This window comes from Diabrotica virgifera, chromosome 8 (assembly GCF_917563875.1).
Source record: "Diabrotica virgifera virgifera chromosome 8, PGI_DIABVI_V3a".
NCBI classification, from domain to species: domain Eukaryota; kingdom Metazoa; phylum Arthropoda; class Insecta; order Coleoptera; family Chrysomelidae; genus Diabrotica; species Diabrotica virgifera.
In genome coordinates, this window is record NC_065450.1 from 139,720,597 (window position 1) to 139,741,700 (window position 21,104).

General features: G+C 33.7%; 1 protein-coding gene across 1 annotated transcript in view; it reads left to right on the forward strand.

Moving 5' to 3' along the window:
• LOC126889384 (R3H domain-containing protein 4-like) overlaps positions 1-20,417 on the forward strand; it is a 35,554-nt gene extending 15,137 nt beyond the window's left edge. Inside the window, exons 4-5 of the mRNA XM_050657644.1 lie at positions 2,561-2,789; positions 16,905-20,417. Of these exons, the coding sequence (XP_050513601.1) occupies positions 2,561-2,789; positions 16,905-17,041 (366 nt within the window). The 3' untranslated portion in view covers positions 17,042-20,417. The remainder of the gene's footprint in view (positions 1-2,560; positions 2,790-16,904) is intronic.
• Positions 20,418-21,104: the final 687 nt, after the last annotated feature.

Sequence of the window (21,104 nt, forward strand, 5' to 3'; positions counted from 1 at the left end):
TATTTTTCGAGTTATTTGTGAGTAAATATGTTCATTATTTTTTAACAAAAAAAAACACGTTTGTAGGCGGTTTTTTGCAAATAACTCAAAAAGTAAAGACTTTATCGAAAAGTAAATATTTAGCAAAAATATATCCCATAAAAAAGTGAAAAATATGGTGTATGTATGAACTCTCTAGATCCAGCAGAAGCAGAGTTGTAGCTAATGAAAAATAGGTCCATATTCTTCAAATTGCAAAGCGAATATTTCAATGTGAAATATCCAAAAAATGATGTACTTTTTGGGGAAAACTCATTTCAACCTTTTTAAAGTGTTGAAAAATAATCTTGATTTTTGTTTTTTACTTCGCATTAAAAGTAAGCAAGATACGCTCAAAATAAAGTTGGTCCCTTATTTCCCAAAAAAACTCGGGAAAATCACCCCCTAATTAGCAACTTAAATAAAATTAATCGTTACCGCTTCACAAGTTACTTTACTTATGTATTATTTATATGATCTGTAAGTTTAATTGGTTCAAAGGGCTTTATTTTTGAAAAAAATTGGTTTTAAAAGAAAAATTTTTTATGCATTTTATGCATTTGATAAAATGCATTTTTTTTCAAATTATCTTAAAATTTATTAGTGATACTAAAAATCATTAAGAGTAAAAAAAATATAGGTTTTGCTTTTCTGAATATTTTGGTTTTGTGTAAGACAAATATTGGTTAAGATATGGCTGTTCAAAATTTGCATACACTCATGATTAGTGACTAGTTCAAGACCTTTCAGCCCCTTCAAAAATAAGCACTTTGAATCGATGAAACGTACAGATCATATAAACAATACATATACGAGTAAAGCAACTTGTGAAGTGGTAATGGTAGGGGAGCAAAGTATGCTAAATGTGAAGTCACTCAAGCGTTATGGGGACCTATTGGGTTGTGAAGAGTAGGTCCTAAAACCAAAAAAAGTTAAGTAAAGTTTTCCATTTTAGTCGGGACTTTCCGTTTTTAATTTAATTTTTCATTTCCAACAATCGTTTTTTAGATTATAGTGCCATCTATCAATAATTCGAAAAAATGTCTTGAATAAAAACTTATTTTTACGTAAAGAATCCAAATCTGCAATAAAAAATTGGGGCTCCCATTTAAGATTTTAAAGTAACCCCCCACCCCACATCCGGGAGGGTTCGTGTTTGGTGCCATTCGATAGATTTTTCAAAAATATTGAATAAGTCTATTTTTCAGTTTTTCGATTTGATGTTCATTTCGCGAAATATCGCGGGATTCGTATTTAAAATTTTAAATTTACCCCTCTCCGTGGGAAGTCATGTTCGGTATCATTTTTTGATAGATTTTTGAAAAATATTGAGCACGTATTTTTTAGTTTTTCGATCTGGGGACTCACCCATTTCCTTACGCCCCGCTCAAATCGTCAGATTTTTGAAATATACACTGTTTTGCATGTACTTAACTTACCTTATCTTAATCTGACGATTTCGAGTTTTTCTAAGGATAGATTTTTTTTTCGGTCCCCCTTAACGAACTCCCCTGCATTAAGAGCCAATATATGGTAGAGGTACATTTTCAGGGTACAAGATTTCTCCTCATGTAATAATTTGACGCGCTCGAGTAACTGCAAAATCCCCGCTTGGGCTCCCTTACCATAACGAATAATTTCATTTGGGATGCCAATTAGGTGGTGATTTTCACCATTTTTTTACCAAAAAAAAAGGGAAAAACTTTATTTTGAGCGTAACTTTCTTACTTTTAATGCTAGAACCTTTTTGAAAAACAAAAATAAAGCTTTTTTAAATACTTTAAAAAAGTTGTAATGAGTTTTCTCCAAAAAGTGCTTCAATTTTTGGTTATTTCACGTTGAAATATTGGATTTGGAATTTGGCGAGTATGAACGTATTTTTCATTAGTTACCTACAACTCTTCTTTTCTGTGTCTGGGGATCTCATACATACACCTTTTTTTTCACTTTTTTATGGGCTATATAAAGCAATAAATAAAATCATCGGTTTGTAAGAAAAATTTCAACACTCCCTATCTCGGAAACGAAGCATTTCCGGACATATTTTTATTTGTTGTTTATTGTTAAACTCTCATTATTTTTTCATGCAGAATTAACCCTTAAAGTTTGCCATACTTATTTAAAAACACCATGTATTGATGAAAAACATGGCTAGTTGTTAAAGTACCTAACTTTTTTTATTGTCCAACATAAGCAAATGAATCAAAAAACAGAATCTTGAGAAAACATGAGGCTATAGTTGGGTTTTAATTTTAGTATTTTATAAATGCTAGAATATTCTACAGGGTGATGCGAACTTTGAGAAAAAACACAGTTTGCTTCGTACACCGGTATAAAATGAAAATTTACCTGTTTGAAAACAAAATTATTGCATCGATATTGTTAAAGAATAAAGCTATAACGAACGTATTAAAAAAATCACTTAAATCGGACAACAGGTTTAGGAAATTCCAAACATCAAAAATGACTCATTTTTAAGGTGGGCGGTTAATTTTGCCCCAGAGTGTTTATGTACCAAAATAATATTTCCTTTTATTTTTAGGTTGTAGAGAATTTTAAAACGGACAGTCCTGGTAAAATTTCGTCCAGAATTAGGCGTACCTTTAAAATAAGAAAAAACTTGTCCTTGGAAATCGTCCAACTCTGCGAAGAAGATCTGATACAATTTTTTAAAACAAGACCTGATGATAGATACGTGAAAGTTCCTCCTACGAGTTTTGAAAGACTTTTAATACATGCAATTGCTCAATACCACAGACTTAAATCAATAAGTATGTTTTTTTTTTAATATCTTTACGAAACTTCTGGAACTAAATGTTAAATAGCATTTTTATCTATTAACTGCTTCAATCACAAAGGTTATTAGCGAAAGATTAATAATAATCTGAATAAACTGAATACTACTCCGGTCAAATTAGATGTTTTACAAGTGTATATCCTAACCAGGGATAAACCGAAAGAAGAGGTTGAACAATTCTGTAAATTGTTGATAAATTCACTTAAACTATTTAAAAAAAAGAAGACAAGTAATTGGACTACGTCCTAGACTAAAGTAGAACTGGAAGTCGATATTTGAACTCTTCGTGTAACTTTGCGTCGATTGATATACGATTTTACTAATTTTGAGTTACTTTTACTAAACTTTGGGTCTTCTTCTTCTTCTTATGCAATCCACTAATGGATGTTCGCGATCACGTTTGACCATTTTTCTCTATCCCTTGCAGTATGTATTAGGTCTCCTATGTTTTTTAGTCCTGTCCATTGTTTGACATTACGGAGCCATGACATTTTCTTCCTGCCCACTCCCCTTCTTCCTTCGATCTTTCCTTCAATTAAGGTTTGCAGAAACTGATATCTTTCATTTCTAATTATGTGTCCCAGGTATGCCGTTTTTCTCTGTTTAATTGTGCACATCAGTTGTCGTTCTGTACCAATTCTTCTCAGGATTTCTTCATTTGTTATTCTTGCGGTCCAGGGAACTTTAAGGATTCGTCGATAGATCCACATCTCAAATGCCTCTAGCTTATTCATTGTGTTTATTTTTAAAGTCCATCCTTCCATGCCATATAGGAGCACCGACCATATATAGCATTTTGTGAATCTTAATCTTAGGTTTAGGTTAAAGTCGAGAGTTCGTAAAGACGTTTCTGAATTTCATGAATGCACTTCTGGCTCTTTCTATCCGACATTTAATTTCCATATCCGACATCCAGTCTTCACATAGCCAGGTTCCCAGGTACTTAAACTTTCTTACGCGCTCTACATCTTGGTTGTTATATGCTAGTCTTGCATTTTGATGTTGACATAATTGACGGCTGATTATAAGGAACTTTGTCTTTTTTATGTTGATGCTAAGTCCCATGTTCTCGCTATGCTCTCCAATTTTATTAAGAAGGTTTTGGAGGTCTTCTATATTGTCTGCTATTAAGACCGAATCATCCGCATATCGTATATTATTGACCCAGGTACCATTCACTTTGATGCCGCTTTCGCATTCCTCAAGAGCTTCCTGGAAGATACTTTCTGAATATAGATTGAACAGTAGTGGGGAGAGAATGCATCCCTGTCTTACACCTCTGAGAATTTTTTGAGCTTGCGTTGTTTCATTGTCCACCTTGACGACAGCTGTTTGATACCAGTAAAGAGCCTCTATGCAACGAATGTCTTTTTGATCTATGTCGAGTTGTTTCAGTATATGTACGAGTTTAAGATGTACTCGATCGAAGGCTTTTTCATAATCTATAAAGCACATCATTACATCTTTCCTTTGATCGTAGCAGTTCTGAGCTAGCACTTGGGTTGCAACTAGTGCTTCCCTGGTACCCAGGCCTTTTCGAAATCCAAATTGTGAGCAACCAATAACCTTATCGCATTTTGTGGAGATTCTGTAGTGAAGAACTTTGAGGAATATTTTTAAAGAATGGCTCATCAGACTTATCAGTCGGTGCTCTTGACACTTTGTTGCGTTGTTCTTTTTTGGCAAAGGGATAAAGGTAGATACAAGCCATTGGACAGGGAATTTTCCTTTTTTATAGATTTGGTTGAAAAATCTTTGGAGTATCGTAATTCCCTCTTCATCTAACAATCTGAGTAACTCAACAGGAATTTTATCAGGTCCAACTGCTTTCCCGTCTTTCGAGGTATTTATTGCTCTAGTAATTTCTTCAATTGTGATCTCGGGACCAGATAGGTTGTTAATATCTATCACTTGTTCCTGAACGACTTCTATCTCAGGCCTCTCGTCTGCAAAGAGATTTTTGATGTATTTTTCCCATATGAGTTTCCTCTCTCTATCATCTTGTGCCATTTTTCCTTGTTCATTTTCTAAGTTAGAAAATTTCTTTTTTCTGTATATTCCAGCTACCTCCTTTAGTTTCTTATGTAGGTTGTGGTCATCATGTAGTTTTTGTAACTGTTCCATTTCCTCACACTGTTTCTTTAGCCACTTATTTTTTGCCGTTCTTATCTCTCTTCTTATGCGTTGTTGTTGTTCTCGATATTTGTCTCGGTTCCCTTGGTTTTTATGTTTTCTTCTTTCTTCGAACATTGCCAGGATTTCGTCAGTCATCCAACTTTTCTTTTGTAGTTTTTGTTTATAACCTAATTCTTTTTTAACTGTATCCGTCATTGTTTCCTCTATGGCTCTCCATGTGTTATCCAAATTAACTTCTCTTTCTAGTTCTACTTTTGTATTCTTTGTTAGTTCTTTGTTTAATTTCATACTTAATTCTCTTCTGGTATTCTCATCTTTAAGTTTAGCATAGTCTATTGTTGGTTCTGGTTTAGGTCTCCTCATATTAGTGATTTTCATTTTTATTTCTGCTAAGAGAAGGACATGATCTGATGGAACATCGGCGCCAGGGTATGTACAAGTTCTAGTTATTGATGATCCAAATCTTTTGTTAACCATTATGTAATCGATCTGGTTTCGAACTATACTCTCGGGGCGGTCCGCTGGGGCTTTCCATGTATATAATCGTCTAGGTGGTAGCTTGAACCAGGTATTAGATATTTTCATATCTTCCTCTTGGCAAAATTGATATAGTCGTTCGCCTCGGTCATTTCTCTCTCCCAGGCCGTACGGGCCTATTAAATCGTCGTCTCTGCCTCTCCCTATCTTGGCATTAAAGTCGCCCATTATGAGGTTTACTTCATGTCTCTTCACGTTACTAAGCAGTTGTTTAAGTTCTGCGTAGAACATTTCTATATCTTCTTCTGTTAAGTCCGATGTTGGGGCATAAACCTGAATTATGTTGATATTGACTGGACTGGCTTTCAGTTTGAGTAAGGCCATACGGTCTGAGAGTGGGAAGAACTGTATTACCGATGCAGATAATTTGCTCGTGATTATTATACCTACTCCCTTTCTGTGGTTTTTATCCTGGTTTCCAGAATAGAACTTTGGGTCATCATTGTTTAAATAGGAACCGGAACTAAAGATTCAAACTCAACTTTTCAATACGCTTTGATTGATGTGTTACATGTACTATTTCTGCGACTATAATGGCACTTCTAGTTACAACTTTTTAACCGGAAATGATATAAAAACCAAAATTTTACATTTGTTCTTATCTTGCGCACATCGAATGATATATCGCTTATACTCTTTCGATAACTTTAAAACAGTGCTTACCGGTACTCACCGGAGGGACCGCAGACGTTCGGATACAATTAGCGTCTCTTTGCAAAGACAATGACGTCGACTTTGCAAAGTTACAGTACACTTACTCAACACACACACTACACATGACACTAAGTACCTCATGTTGTGACTGGCTGAATGACATAAAGTCCATGCCATTAATAAAAAAAAACAGTACTTACGGTTGCAACTTGAAAACCAGAAGTTCCGTGTCAAATTTCTCATCTTTAATACCATCCTTGGGTTATAAGCTTTCATTCGACATCTCATTTGTCATTCTATCTGTATTAATAACGGAGGAGTTGTATTCGAGGACGGACAGACAGTCGTGAAACCGGAAGTAAATATTTGTTCTCGTCTTGCGAAGGCGCGTCGACTAATATATCACTTGTACTATTATGGAGACTTTAAAACAGTACTTCTGGTCGCATTTCTAAAACGGGAAGTTCTAGGTCAAATTTCTCACATTTAGTACCATCCTTGAATTATAAGCTTTCATTCGACACCTCATTTGTCATTCTACCTGGTATAGTGACGGAGGAGTTATATTCGCGGTCGGGCGGACAGACAGCCCAGGTCAAATTTCTTATCTTTAGTACCATATTTGAATTATTAGCTTTCATTTGACCTCATTTGTCATTCTACCTGGTATAATGACGGAGGAGTTATATTCGTGGTCGGACGGACAGACAGCCTAGGTCAAATTTCTCACCTTTAGTACCATCCTTGGATTATAAGCTTTCATTTGACACCTCATCTGTCATTCTACCTGGTATAATGACGGAGAAGTTATATTCGCGGTCAGACGGGCAGACAGTCTAGGTCAAAGTACCAAGTACCCCGCACAAACCTTATGGAAATTAGGTCCCAGTGGATTTCGTTCATACTTAGGGAAAATACTCTTTGAAGCATCCCGATAAAAAGTTCTCATGGGCACAACTCAATCGTATCAAGTATTTTCAAGATATAGAGGCACAAACTCGGAAAATTATAAGATTTACTGGTTATTCCAATTCCCTGAGTTACTGGTTATCTGGCAACATGTAGAAGTTTGGATCAAGGAAAAGTACTAGTAGTCTAGGATTTTTTCCTGGCTATCCAATGGCGACCTTTACTTTAACCTTGACCTTCAACGGACGTCATCTTCTATAGTTTAGAGGGTTTTCGGCATTAAATTGATATAAACAGATTACTCATGGGTTTTTGGGATCGCTAAACACGAATATGCCATCAGAATTGACCTCCGGAGGACGTGGTGGCCAGGGTCACTGCAAGGGACGTCATCTTGTAGAGTTTCGATGGTTTTCGTCATTTAATTGATGCAAATGAATTACTGGAGGGTTTTTTGAGGTCGCTAAACACGAATATGCTACCAGAACCGACTCCCGGAGCACCTGGTTTCCAAGGTCAATGAAAGGCGCTCCTGGAGTTTCGAGGGTCTTTGGTACGACATTAATGCAAACGGATTAGTTATAGGTTTTTGAGATTGCTATCAGCACAGACACAGGAGCACCTGGTGCCTAAGACAGGCTATCTTCTGGAGTTAAAAACCTAAGAGTAATCCATTTGATTCCTCCGAAACGGACGTGGATAATTCAATATTTTCACATTTTTTTTTAATTAGGTGAAAACAATATAACTATTAAAAATTTTAGTTGAAAAATCATGTACAAACGATATAAAATTTATTAAAATCCCTTTAACCCTTTCAGTGCGGCGTTAAATAGTAGGGAGATGCGCTGTGCGGCCCTGCTCAGCTTAACCTTCGGATGACCAAGCGGGGAAAATTGTGACCCCAGCGTATGTTTTTCTTTAATAAATTCAAAAGTATTTTCAATTTTTAACTCATTATTTTTTTATTTGACTTTAATATCATTCTAGATATCCTCATATTTTGAAATAAAAAAATTCCCTATATTTTACGAATAAAAAATATATTCTGAAGTTGATGTTTAGTAAAATACCGTCTCTTATGTGTAATTCTAAATAGTTTTACGCTAATGACGTCGACTTTGCAAAGTAACAAGACTCTTACTCAACATACACACTACACATGACACTAATACTCATGTTGTGACTGGCTGAATGACATAAAGTCCATGCCATAAAAAAAACTTCATTTTTTTGTTAATTGCCATTTTTGACATTTTTGACCTGGGGTCATTTTCCCCCCTTGGTCATCCGTGTAACAAAAAAAGGTTGGTCATCGGAAGGTTAATTAAAAGTTAATGTGACGAGAGCGCAACGGTGCGCCTTCGAATTATCAAGAATTAACAAAGCGCACCGGTGCGCTTTCCGCATTGGAAGGGTTCAGGGCTGCATCAATAACAGAACGTTTTGGATATTTAAAATATCATCATCAGTGTTTAAAACTGGTTGATCACATGCTGAGCCACCAAAACAATACCAGGATATGAATCCTTTAAATGATATCAAAATGTGTTACATTAACATAGTTTATAAAGATAAAACGGTGGATTTGTCTCTACATGAAGACTGTTGGATGGTAACTCGAGTTGCCTGGTATTTTTTTGGTGGCTCTGCATGTTATCAACCAGTTCTAAACACTGATGATGATATCATAAATATCGAAAACGTTTTGTTATTGATGTAGTCCTTAAAGGGATTTTTTAAATAAAAGTAAAGGAGAATAAATTGTATACCTTTTATAAAGGATTTTTCAATAAAAAATTTTTTGATTGATGGTATACAGCCTGCTTCATAAAAATTCTTTCCTTGTGGATTATATAACTATGTATTATTATGGGTTGTATCCGTACAAACTGCTTACCAAAATAATTATTACCAACAGACTATCAAATAAATTCGATAATTACCAGCCTGTTGAACAAGCGGGACTCCGCAAAGGTTATAGTACCATAGGACACCTACAGACAATAAGGACACTTATCGAAAAGTGTAACGAATACAATGAACCTCTTCATTTGGCATTTGTAGTTTACAATAAGGCATTCGATGCCATAGAACTCTGGGCCGTATTAGAAGGATTGAATAACGCAAGAATTGATTCCAGATATAGAATACTCCTAAAATACATATACAACAATGCAACATGCAACTATGCAAATAAATGTATCAGAAGGTCTAACAACAAGCACAATAAGAACAGAGAGAGAGAGGAGTTAGACAGGGAGACCCTATCTCTCCAAAATTATTTACTCTTGCATTAGCAGATGTTCTTGAAGAAGTTAAATTGGGAACAACGAGGAATTACAATTGATGGCGGATTTTTAAGTCTGCTTATTTTACTTATTTTCTTAAGGGGCTATCCTATGTAGTGTAAAAGTGCGAAATTCATATACTTTTTTTGGGAATTTCTAAAACACAAAGTACTGTACCAATTGCTTTAAAATTTGCATGAGCTTTTATTGTGAAAAAAAGTACATGTAGAACAGATTTCATAAAAAAATATTGAAAATTAAACGATTTATGCACCATCTACTGGCACCGTGAAAATAAAAACGTGTCTCCACTGCTGTAGTGATTGGGACTAATAGAGATCCTTAAACATAAAATTTCAAAATGATTATTGAAATATAAGTTATTTCCTATACCATCAACTAGGATTTTTGAAAAATATTAAAATTTGTAAAAATGAAGTGTTGACATTTTTTTGCAAATTTTTTGTTGGAACTTGCTAAAACATTTTTAGTTTCAAAAACCGCCAAATTGACATTTTTTTATCCGATCAAAAAACCCCTAGTTGATGGTATAGAAAATAACTTATATTTCAATAATAACTTTAACACTAGAAAGTCGGAGGGGCCAATTTGGCCCCTGTTGCGATTTGAAGTTATTGTAGTTTTTTTATTTGAGGTAATAATAATTTCATATTTTATGATTTTTAATATTTTGACAAAATATTGTTTTCTAACAAATCTACCATAGAAGTCTAAATGGTCCAAATTGACCCTGTGTAAGTTATTATCGTTTTCTGGGAAATTCGACGATCCTTTCTTTCAAATTCCTGTCGGATGGGTAAAATTATATTTATGTGAGACTAAGTTTTCACTCTAATGGCATATAAAACAACATAATGCTATTCTACACCCCACCAGATTGAAAACAATGGGAACCTTCTCTGGTTACACCTCCGAGGCTTCTACAATATGCAAGCCATACGGATGCTGAGACTAAGGAAGATGAGGGAATTCTACAATTTACAATTCACGTCCCATGTGCTCAGCGCGGTAAAGTTCCAACGAGAATGGTTCCCTTCATACTCCAACCAGAGTAAATGTAAATAAAAAATGAATAACCATTTTCAATTTCGTTGCAAAACGAAAATACAGCCGAACCATATTCTAGTCCAATCAGAGAGTGAATCAAGCACCCCTACCGGTTTCGAAACTTATTAGTCTCTCATCAGGAGGCACATATGCTGCTCTCCCCGATCCAACCAAAACAAACCCCAGCGTGCAGTCCCGGATTGCAACGAACGAAATGGCATAGATGCCCTAGCGGCAACTGCTACAACAAGACTAAGTTTTCACTCTAATGGCATATAAAACAACATAATGCTATTCTACACCCCACCAGAATGAAAACAATGGGAACCTTCTCTGGTTACACCTCCGAGGCTTCTACAATATGCAAGCCATACGGATGCTGAGACTAAGGAAGATGAGGGAATTCTGCAATTTACAATTCACGTCCCATCTGCTCAGCGCGGTAAAGTTGGAACTTTATCGCAATTCTGCGATACAAAACATTTTTGTAAGTGTGTTCACAAAAAATTAACATATATATATATATATATATATATATATATATATATATATATATATATATATATATATATATATATATATATATATATCCCGTTCACAGCGTAATACGCCTTTGGGTTCCCGTTCGCCAAGCCTGTCTATTCTGCCAGTCTTCTTCAGATAGATTTCTTGCTGACATTGCTTTTGAGATTCCTTGGATCCATGTTGTTGGTGGTCGTCCTCGTTTTCTTTTCTCTGGTGGTACCCATTCTAATATCTTTTTGGGTAGTCTTTCTTCCCCCATACGTCTAACATGTCCGTACCATATTAGTTGTTGTTTTTCGATGTCTTCTATAATTGATCTTTGTACTTTCATTTGTCTCCTGATGTCCTCATTTTTCACATGTTCTAATCTAGACTTTCCCGCTGCTCTCCTCCAAAAATCCATTTCAACTGCCAATAGGTTACCTTTAAGTTTTTGTGATAACTGCCACACTTCTGAGCCATAGACGATTACTGGTTTTAATATGGTATTATATATTCGTTTTTTCGTTTCCGGTCTTATATTTTTTTGCCATAATACTGAATTCAACGCACCTATAACTTGTTTTCCTTTGGTTATTCTGTCTTTTATGGCTTCATCACTTCGTCCTGTCTTTGTCAGTTTTACCCCCAAATATGTACATTAAAAATTAACATAAAAAAATAAAAAAAAAATTAAAACAAATATGTTAAAAAAGTAAAATAATGATAAACAAATAAAAAAAAAACAATGAAAAAAAAAGAATTAAAACTAAACAAAAGACTACATTATAAAAAAAAGCATTAAAAAACCAAAAAAATATACATAATTAAAAAAATAAAAAATATATACAAATAAAAAAATGCACTAAACAGAAACACACAAATTTTACTAACATAATAACATTTATCCTAGGGTTAGAAATTTTGAACAATTAATTTATTTATATTGGATCATAAAAAATGCTCTTTTTATATTTTATAAATAAAAAATAAGTCTGGCTGATTGGTTTATGCCAAAGCCAATTATAAATAAAAAAACACGCAAACTCTATTCGCAACTAGTTTACTAGCAGCAATGATGACACAAGGCTAGTTAACTAGCTTACAAGCCAACACACCAGCGAATAGAGAGTAAATTAGCCCGGCTTTCTATTTTGCTCGCAGCTTTTTTACAATCGGATAGTCACTAGCAGATAGTAAAAAAGCTCGATGACACGGGGCTACTTTACAAGCTACAAGTCAGCGAGTTCGCTAGCAGCTTGCAAACTCGCCCCGTGTCATCGACGCTTTACCAAAGAAAGCAAAATCCGTATCCTGCAATGATTATTCGACCACCAGCTTAATGAACCATATTTTCAATTTCAATCGCAACGTTTTTTCAGTGTTATTCAGTATGTAGGTGTCATACCTACAGTCGGAAAAATGAAAGAATACCCATGAACGATCACATCAATCACTGTATTTGCTGTCTTTTTCTATAACAAACGTTTGTTATTTATAGAAAAAGACAGCAAATACAAAATAAGTGATTGATGTGATCGTTCCTGGGTATTCTTTCATTTTTCCGACTATACTATTTACGTACTTATTTTTTTAGTCGTATTGCTCAATAGTGCAGGCACTGGAAGTATTTGAGTATGGGACCACCTGAGGACCGGCAACTATGTTTGGATTCTTTTACCTGAGACATTGAACAATGAAAAACTTAATCTTGCCGGAAGGTGCGATGGTGCCTTGTTACCCCCCCCCCCCCCCCATCATTGTGAAGGGCAGATAAAAAGCAATTTTTCGCGAAACAAAACATTTTTTTGTATTTTTGGGGTCATTCTAAGCAAAAATGTTCTTACAAGTTTTTTCTAAAATGCATAGTAGGGTGGGCCGAAAAAAATTTTTTTGGAAATTTTAGTTGGTATTTGTAAAAAAAAGTTGCAAAATGCGTAGACAATTAAACCTATTTAAAAAAATCTTTTAACAAAGATCCGCGCCCCAGGAGGTTGAAAAAAAATTTTTTAATAATATTTTTTTTATTTGGTATAGCAAAAAACTAGAAGATATTAATTCAATTATAATGTGGAAAAAATTTAGTTAAATTATTTTAATATTTAGCCGCGCCCCTGGAACTTTGAAGAATTTGATTACTACTTTTGAAAATTTAGCCGCACCGCCCCTGTGAAATTGGCCTGCATTGCCGATAGGCAATAGGAATATGATACGTGATACGTCGAGAATTACAAAAAAAAAAGAAAACACTTACAAGAAAATGCTACCAAGGAAAATGATTGAAGCTATTTGCTTTGATGGTAGAAAAAATCAAACAATGAAGCTAGTTGAAGGTCGCCGTAACATTGAACAAGAGGAACATTTAGCCTTATCAGAGGAGCCGGGAAGCAAATATTTTGGTCACCTATCAATAAATCCACCAGTAAATGCTGCCAACATAGCGAAAAATATTTTGTCTTATATGAAGGAAAATTTAGTTAACCCAAAAAACCTCAAAGCAATAGGCTGTGATGGCACGAACGTCAACACTGGCTGAAAGAGCGGTGTAATTAGAACAATTGAAGTTCAAATTGGAAAGCCACTTCAATGGGTTGTTTGTTTGCTACATGCAAATGAGTTAGCCCTACGTCACTTACTCCAACAGTTTGATGGACAAACGAAAGGACCAAACTCGTTTTCAGGACCAATTGGTTTATTGCTGGCATCATGCGAAACCAAACCCATCCAAAAGTTTGAGCCAATTGATATCGTATTACCTGAAGTTGACAAAAATAGTTTAAGCACAGATCAGAGATATCTATATCAGATCTGTTGTGCTATTAAAAATGGTTTTTGTTCTGAAGCTTTATCTAAAAGAGATCCTGGAAAAATCAATCATGCGCGGTGGTTAACCACAGCCAACCGACTACTGCGCTTGTATGTAGCCACAACTAATCCTTCTCAGAATTTCCAGAACCACCTATGTGGTTTAACATAAAATCGCGTCCTTCAGTTGAATATGGGTCCATATATTTACGGGAAACCATAAATAAATCAAGACACCTTCCTGAAGAAGTGAAAATAATTATAGATAAAGTGATTCAAACTAACGCTTATTTTGCCCAACCGGAGAATATGTTGATAGCTATGATTGCCGACGAAAGAAGTCATATTAGAGAACTTGGCTTTTGACGCATATTAAAGGCTGGAATTAGAAGTCAACCAGAAAAAGTTCGTGTTTTTAAAATCCCTGCCATAAATTGGAATGCCGAGAATTATACTGAGCTAATTAATTGAAATGAATGCTTTTTAACAGAGCCCCCGCTAACAATGAATCTTAAAAATGAAGAACTGCTAGCAGCTATTAAAAATAGATCGTTTTTTAAGCAAATTACCAAGTCACACTCGAGCCGTTGAGCGATGTATAAAAATTGTAACAGAGGCATCTAGCAAAGTTTGTGGTCACTCGGTTAGGGACGGTTTTATAAGAGTTAGACTAGAGGCAAAGCAGAATTTTCCTACGTTCGAAAATGTCACAATATTTTACAGCTAAAAAGGTAAAAGCATCAAATAATAATTAACTTTTACTTTACTATTATTAAATTTAGATTTACTACTTAACATTTATGGGAGGGTCCCGGTCCCGGGTGCAACTCGACATGCAGCCACCTCCCCGTGATGAGTTGTGCGTTGAATAAATGAAGATAAAAATACAATGATATTGCAATATAGTAGAAGCTCTTTATTCGCGGGATATACGTTCCGTAAATATGCCGCGAATACGGAAACCGTGAATATGGAATGGTAATTTATATGGGGTTATAGGGGATACGTTCCTAGGTGACGAAGTAAAAAAGCAGATACCTAAAAAAATCAATTTAATTAAAGTTTTGACCATATAGATTGATTAATTACATATTATCTTCAGCTTTAAGCAATTATTTAAAGAATTTAGTAAACTCTTACTTGCCAGTTTTTAAAAATTGCTTCAATGCAGACTGATATTCAGCAGTGGCATTAGCATTTTGCCTCTTAAAAATAGGACTTCGTTCCATAAATGGAGCAATTTTCATGAAGAAATCACTTCCTTCACTAAGATTTTTTAAATTAAATGTCACGTTTTCAGTGCTTGTTGAGCCTCTTTTTCAACGGGTTGTGAATTTAACATTTCCTGCAAGTCTGGTTCAAGCAACTCCTGGACGTCACTTGATTGTAACACAGATTCTTTCTCATTTCCCGCACTCCGAACAGGCCAAAGTTTTTTCCAGAATGATTTCAATGTGTATGGTTTCAGTTCTTGTAATGATTCTTTTATGTTTACGATCAAACATTTCTATTTTCCCTTTAAGTGATAAAACTGATTTTTTTCGGATCGAAACCCGTTTTTAATTTTTTTTAGTCAATTATAAATTAGGAAGGTAGCGGAAGAGACGTGTTACTTAATTACAATTTTTGTCACGAATAAAAGAGTAAAACAATAAACACGCAATGCAGCTCTTCCCAAAGCATGGAACCTGCAATCGCGGCAGAACTTAATGCTCTATGTTTTGAGTAATAGTTTATTTTACTTAAACATTCTCATTGTTTACAGCCTCAAAAACACCGACGACGGCGACAGCGAGTTACCTCAAAGGAACTGCCGATGCCGATAGTTTTGGAAATTTGATCTAGGTGTAGTTGTGATAAGGTCAATTTTATTTTTTTATTAGTCGATTTGCTTATTCATTGACAGATGGTACCAGATGCTTTTTATTTACGTATATTATAAAATTCGATCCGCGAATAAAGAAATCTTGGGCCGCGAATATAGGAATTGGGTCGCATTTTTTTAATCCGCGAATAGTGAAAACGCGAATAAAGGAAGCGCGAATAAGGAGCTTTTACTGTATTTAAATAAGTCATCATTTTTTCAAGCGAAGGGCTGCATATTTCGAATTTTTTATTCAAGTGCATTTTTCAAAACGCCAGGGGCGCGGTTAAATATTAAAATAATTTGACCAAATTTTTTTCTCATCATAAATGGGCTAATATCTTTTAGTTTTGTGCTATACCAAATCTCAAAAAAAATATCAGAAAAAAATTTTTTTCGACGCCTTGGGGCGGATCTAATTTTTTTTAATTAAAATAAAAAAAAGTGTTTGATTGTCTGCCCATTTTGCAACTTTTTTTTACTATACAAACTTCATTTTCCAAAAAAAAATTTCTTGACTTTTTCGGCCCACCCTAATGCATACATAGTTTTCGAGATAAATGCGGTTAAACTAAAAAAAAAAAAAAAGAATCGAAAAATAACAATTCTGGTTGCATCATTTAAAAGTTCAAGTCAAATTATACCGGTTTTGATTATTTGCATTGCTAAAAATTAATTTTTTTATTCTTAAACAAAGCTATAAACGCAGTGTTTGAGCGTTTTGTCGCATGTCCGCACCGCGCCAAGGATTAAAACCGTATGCGTAGAAAGCTAGGATCTGCTGATCTGCAATCGATTCCGTTCGGTTTTAATCCTTGGCGCAGTGCGGACATGCGACAAAACGCTCAAACACTAAACACTGTTTGTCTGTAGCTTTGTTTAACAATAAAAAAAATTAATTTTTAGCAATGTAAATAATCAAAACCGGTATAATTTGACTTGAACTTTCAAATGCTGCGACCAGAATTGTTATTTTATTTTTTAATCAAAAGTTATTCGGGTTCAAAAATTCATTTTACGAAAAAACTTGTAAGAACATTTTTTGCTTAGAATGACCCAAAAAATACAAATATTTTGTTTTGCGAAAAATTGCTTTTTATCTGCCCTTAACAATGGGGGGGAGGGGGGTAACAAGGCACCATCGCACCTTCCGGCAAGACTCAGTTTTTCATTGTTCAAGGTCTCAGGTAAAAGAATCCGAACATAGTTGCCGGTCCTCAGGTTTTGCATACTCAAATACTTCCAGGGCCCGGTCTACTCAAAAATAACCATTTTTCAACGCTATCATAACTTTGATATTATTCATGAATATTCTTTTTAGGTGTTATCGTTGATGATGGTACCCGAAAATCAGTTGAGGTGTACAATGTTCATAAAAACTGGTCACCAGCAAATTGCAATCTGACAGATTTTATCAAGCAATTAAGAAAATCACATGATCCCGTAGTACCAACATAAATGACCCATAAAGTGTCTTGCGTATTAGCTTATACGATTTTTATTAGTAGTGTAACAAAAACAGACCAACTTTATTGATCCGTTATTTCGTGTCACTGTTAACATTAATTTACAACTATGACAATGATAAAAACAAAATGTAGGAACAATGATTGATGAATATTATTCCTTAGTGTAAATCTTGTATCTAGAGATGGACTGTTTTTGTACAAAATCGCAATTATTTGTACCTGGTTTAGTGTTACCAATACGTTTGGCATTGTTTAAGTGGTACTGGAAAACAAAATAAAACAAGTCTAAGTTCAATGAAAAAAAGTTAATTGTAAAAGTTGTAGGTATTAAAAATATCTAGGTATAATGTTTGTATTTACCCTAATTTTCAATCGTAAATTCTTACTTTAGTAAATCCGCTTTTTCCAAAAAGTCTGTGCGCTTTTTTTTTTCTTTAAAAAATCTACATACTTTCTGATGGTGCACAAAAAAATATACATCACTATGGCTAAATTTTTAAGAAAATGCAAAAAAAAAAAACGGAAAAACTCGAATTTACATTTAATTTCCAATCTCATTGCTTTTTCTGCATTGGGTTTTTCAGTAATCGTTTCAAACGAGTCGTTTCGTTTCAAAAGAAAAAATCGATATGTTCAAAATAGGGATACAAAAAATAATATAATATATTCAAAAACAAAATATTAAATGATTTCGATAAAAACATTTCAGCTCGTTTGAGAAATATGCCTGATTTTTTACTAAAAAATTGCAGCAGTCACATTTTTTAGATAAAATCCTATTTTTAATAAACTTACGTGCATAGAAATCGGCCCACTTAAAAATTTTGTCATTTTTGATGTCTCATATTTCCTAAACATGGCCGATTTAAGTGATTTTTTGAACATGTTATAGCCTGATTCTTTAACAATGCCCCTGTAATGATATTGTTGCTAAACAGGTAAATTTTCATTGTATACCGGGTGTACCAATCAAACTGTGTTTTCTTCTCAAAGTTCGCATCACCCTGTGGAATATTCTAGCATTTGTAAAATACTAAAATTAAAAACCAACTATAGCCTCATAGGTTTTCTTAAGATTCTGTTTTTTGATTCAGTTTATGTTGGATAATAAAAAAGTTAGGTACTTTAACAACTAGACATGTTCTTCATCAATACACGGTGTTTCTAAATAAGTGCGACAAATTTTAAGAAATTTTCACTCCATGAAAAAATAATTACAGTTGGCTTTATAAACGTATGTCCGCAAATGTTTCGTTTAAGAGATACGGGATGTTGAATTTTTTCTTACAAACTGACGATTTATTTTATTGATTTAAAACTGATTGAGATATGCCAATGAAATTTGGTGGGTTTTAAGACGTAGTTATTGCACATTTTTTGACATACAATTAAAAATTTAATATTCACCATTAGCGCGCATATGTGTAATATGACCGATCATATTACCCGTATGCACGCTAATAGTGAATATAAAATTCTTAATTTTATGTCAAAAAATCCGCAATAACTATTATAATCGGTTTTAAAGCAATAAAATAAATCGTCAGTTTGTAAGAAAAAAGTAAACATCCCGTATCTCGGAAACGAAATATTTGCGGACATACGTTTATAAAGCCAACTGTCATTATTTTTTCATGCAGAATTATCCCTTAAAGTTTGTCGCACTTATTTAGAAACACCGTGTATTGATGAAGAACATGTCTAGTTGTTAAAGTACCTAACTTTTTTATTGAAGTTATACTTCTTTACCGGCGATAGAGGGTGAATTTTTATATGTTAAAACCTATCAGCCCGGCGCATGCGTATTATAACTTTGTTCTGATTGGATGTTCAAATGACATGTCAAAAATTATCCGATATGGCAGCTGTAGAACAGCTGTGGTTTGGAGGTAAAGGTAAACAAATGTATAATATATTAGTTTTATTGTTGTGAGGACAGAAACAAAAAAGTTTATAATATTGTAGTGACTTTTAAATAGTTTTTAAAAGCAACAGGTACGTAATAATTGTTAATGTATCATGGGTATAAACCTACCTATTTGATCTGCCAAAATACATAGTATGTAACACTTTTATTTATATAATTTGATTACCATCAAAATTTCTATCAATATTCACCTAATATATTGTTTTCTTACTCTATGTTTTGTTGTATTTTTTCAATTCTAAATCATTTCAATTCAAAATTAAAATAATTTGATCAATTTTCAAAATATCAAAATATCACAAGTTTAATCCGTTTAGTTAGTCGATCTTCGTAAATAATGACACATAGTGTCCGTGGCTAAGCGTTGAAGGCGAATGAATTCCAATACCAACCGCACTTATCAGCGCTGGTTCGAGTCCCAATAGAAACTTTCTTTTTTGTTTTTTTTTAATACATTTTATGATTGTAAGTATATTTATTATATAATTGTATTTTCAGAAAATACGTATTTAGTTAAAAAAAATTTCGACAATTAATGTTCAGACATCATTTGTGGCTTGTTTAATGTGTTTGTGTGTGTTTTATTCTTTTATTATTTTAATTTTTGGCACTGTTCTAATAAAAATGTTTGAGGAGTAGTAAGTATAAATTAGTTTAATATTTAAACAAAATATAAATAAAAAGTATATTAATTTCGTTTAAATCATATAATAGAAGTATAACTTCTTACGTGCGTACAAAGTACACACACATTCTTTTTTATCCAACATAAACTGAATCAAAAAACAGAATCTTAAGAAAACCTATGAGGCTATAGTTGGTTTTTAATTTTAGTATTTTACAAATGCTAGAATATTCCACAGGGTGATTGATTTGAGAAAAAAGCACAGTTTGATTGGTACACCCGGTATAAAATGAAAATTTGCCTGTTTAGCAACAGTATTATTACAGTGGTATTGTTAAAGAATCAGGCTATGATATGTTGAAAAAATCACTTAAATCGGCGCCAACAGGTTTAGGAAATATGAGACATCAAAAATGACCAGATTTTTAAGTGGGCTAATTTCTATGCACTTAAGTTTATTTAGAAAATCAACTATTTTCGCATGTTTTACAATATTTGTAATTTTTTCGTTTATCAATGTAACATTAAATATTTCAAGTAATTAAACTATACATTTTAAGAAACAGCTAAAAATTTTACATACAAATTTTAAAAAATTCGAATTTGAGTTTTTTTGCAATTTTAGAGAAAGTTCGCAATAGTAATCTATATTTTTTTTGTACACCATTGGAAAGCAGAGATTTTAACGAACAAATATCGCATTATCTTTTTGAAAAAAGCAGATGTTTTAACGTGAAAGTTTTCGATTGAACATTAGGGTTCTTTTCGATATTAAATCAAAATGAGGGAAAAAAATAAATATTTTTCCGTCAATACAGTTTTTTTATACCTTTTGTATTAATGGCGTGGACATTTTGGGAATTTTAATGTGGTGTGGATAAAGTGAATTTAATTTACTCTTTATTTTAATATAGTTATAGATAAACTAAACGTACCTAATCGTTACTTAAAGTCATGATATACAGTGTGACTCATGGAAACTCATGACTGTGAAAGTCCCAATGGGTTGGCTGTATACTGTATACCATTAGTTTCAAAAACTTTCAATGAAGTAAACAACTTCTATTGTATATGTTTAAAATTTTTATAAAATTGAAATTATCCAAACGGATTAAAAATTTCTCCACGTTTCTGCACATAATATCTTCGCTCAAAGTCCACGATTAACTCCATAAAAAAGTACAAACATTTGGTCGTAGTATTCTTACTTTGATTTCAAGAGAGAGGTTGTGGCTCTTAAAAAAGGCCCCCATCCGGTTGAAGGTAGATCTAGCTTTTTCGATGTGCGCTCTTGGTTGTTGGACCATGCTTTAATTTATTATGGTGCCGGAAGTGCCGAGGTAGTTGTAATGCGTCACTCTTTCTACAGGAGTTTGGTTTCTACCTTCTGTCATATTTTTCTTGCTAATGATCATAAGCTTTGTCTCCTTTATGTTTATATCAAGTCCATATTATTGACTGTAATACGTAGTATTTGTTCATAAGGACTTGTATGGTAGG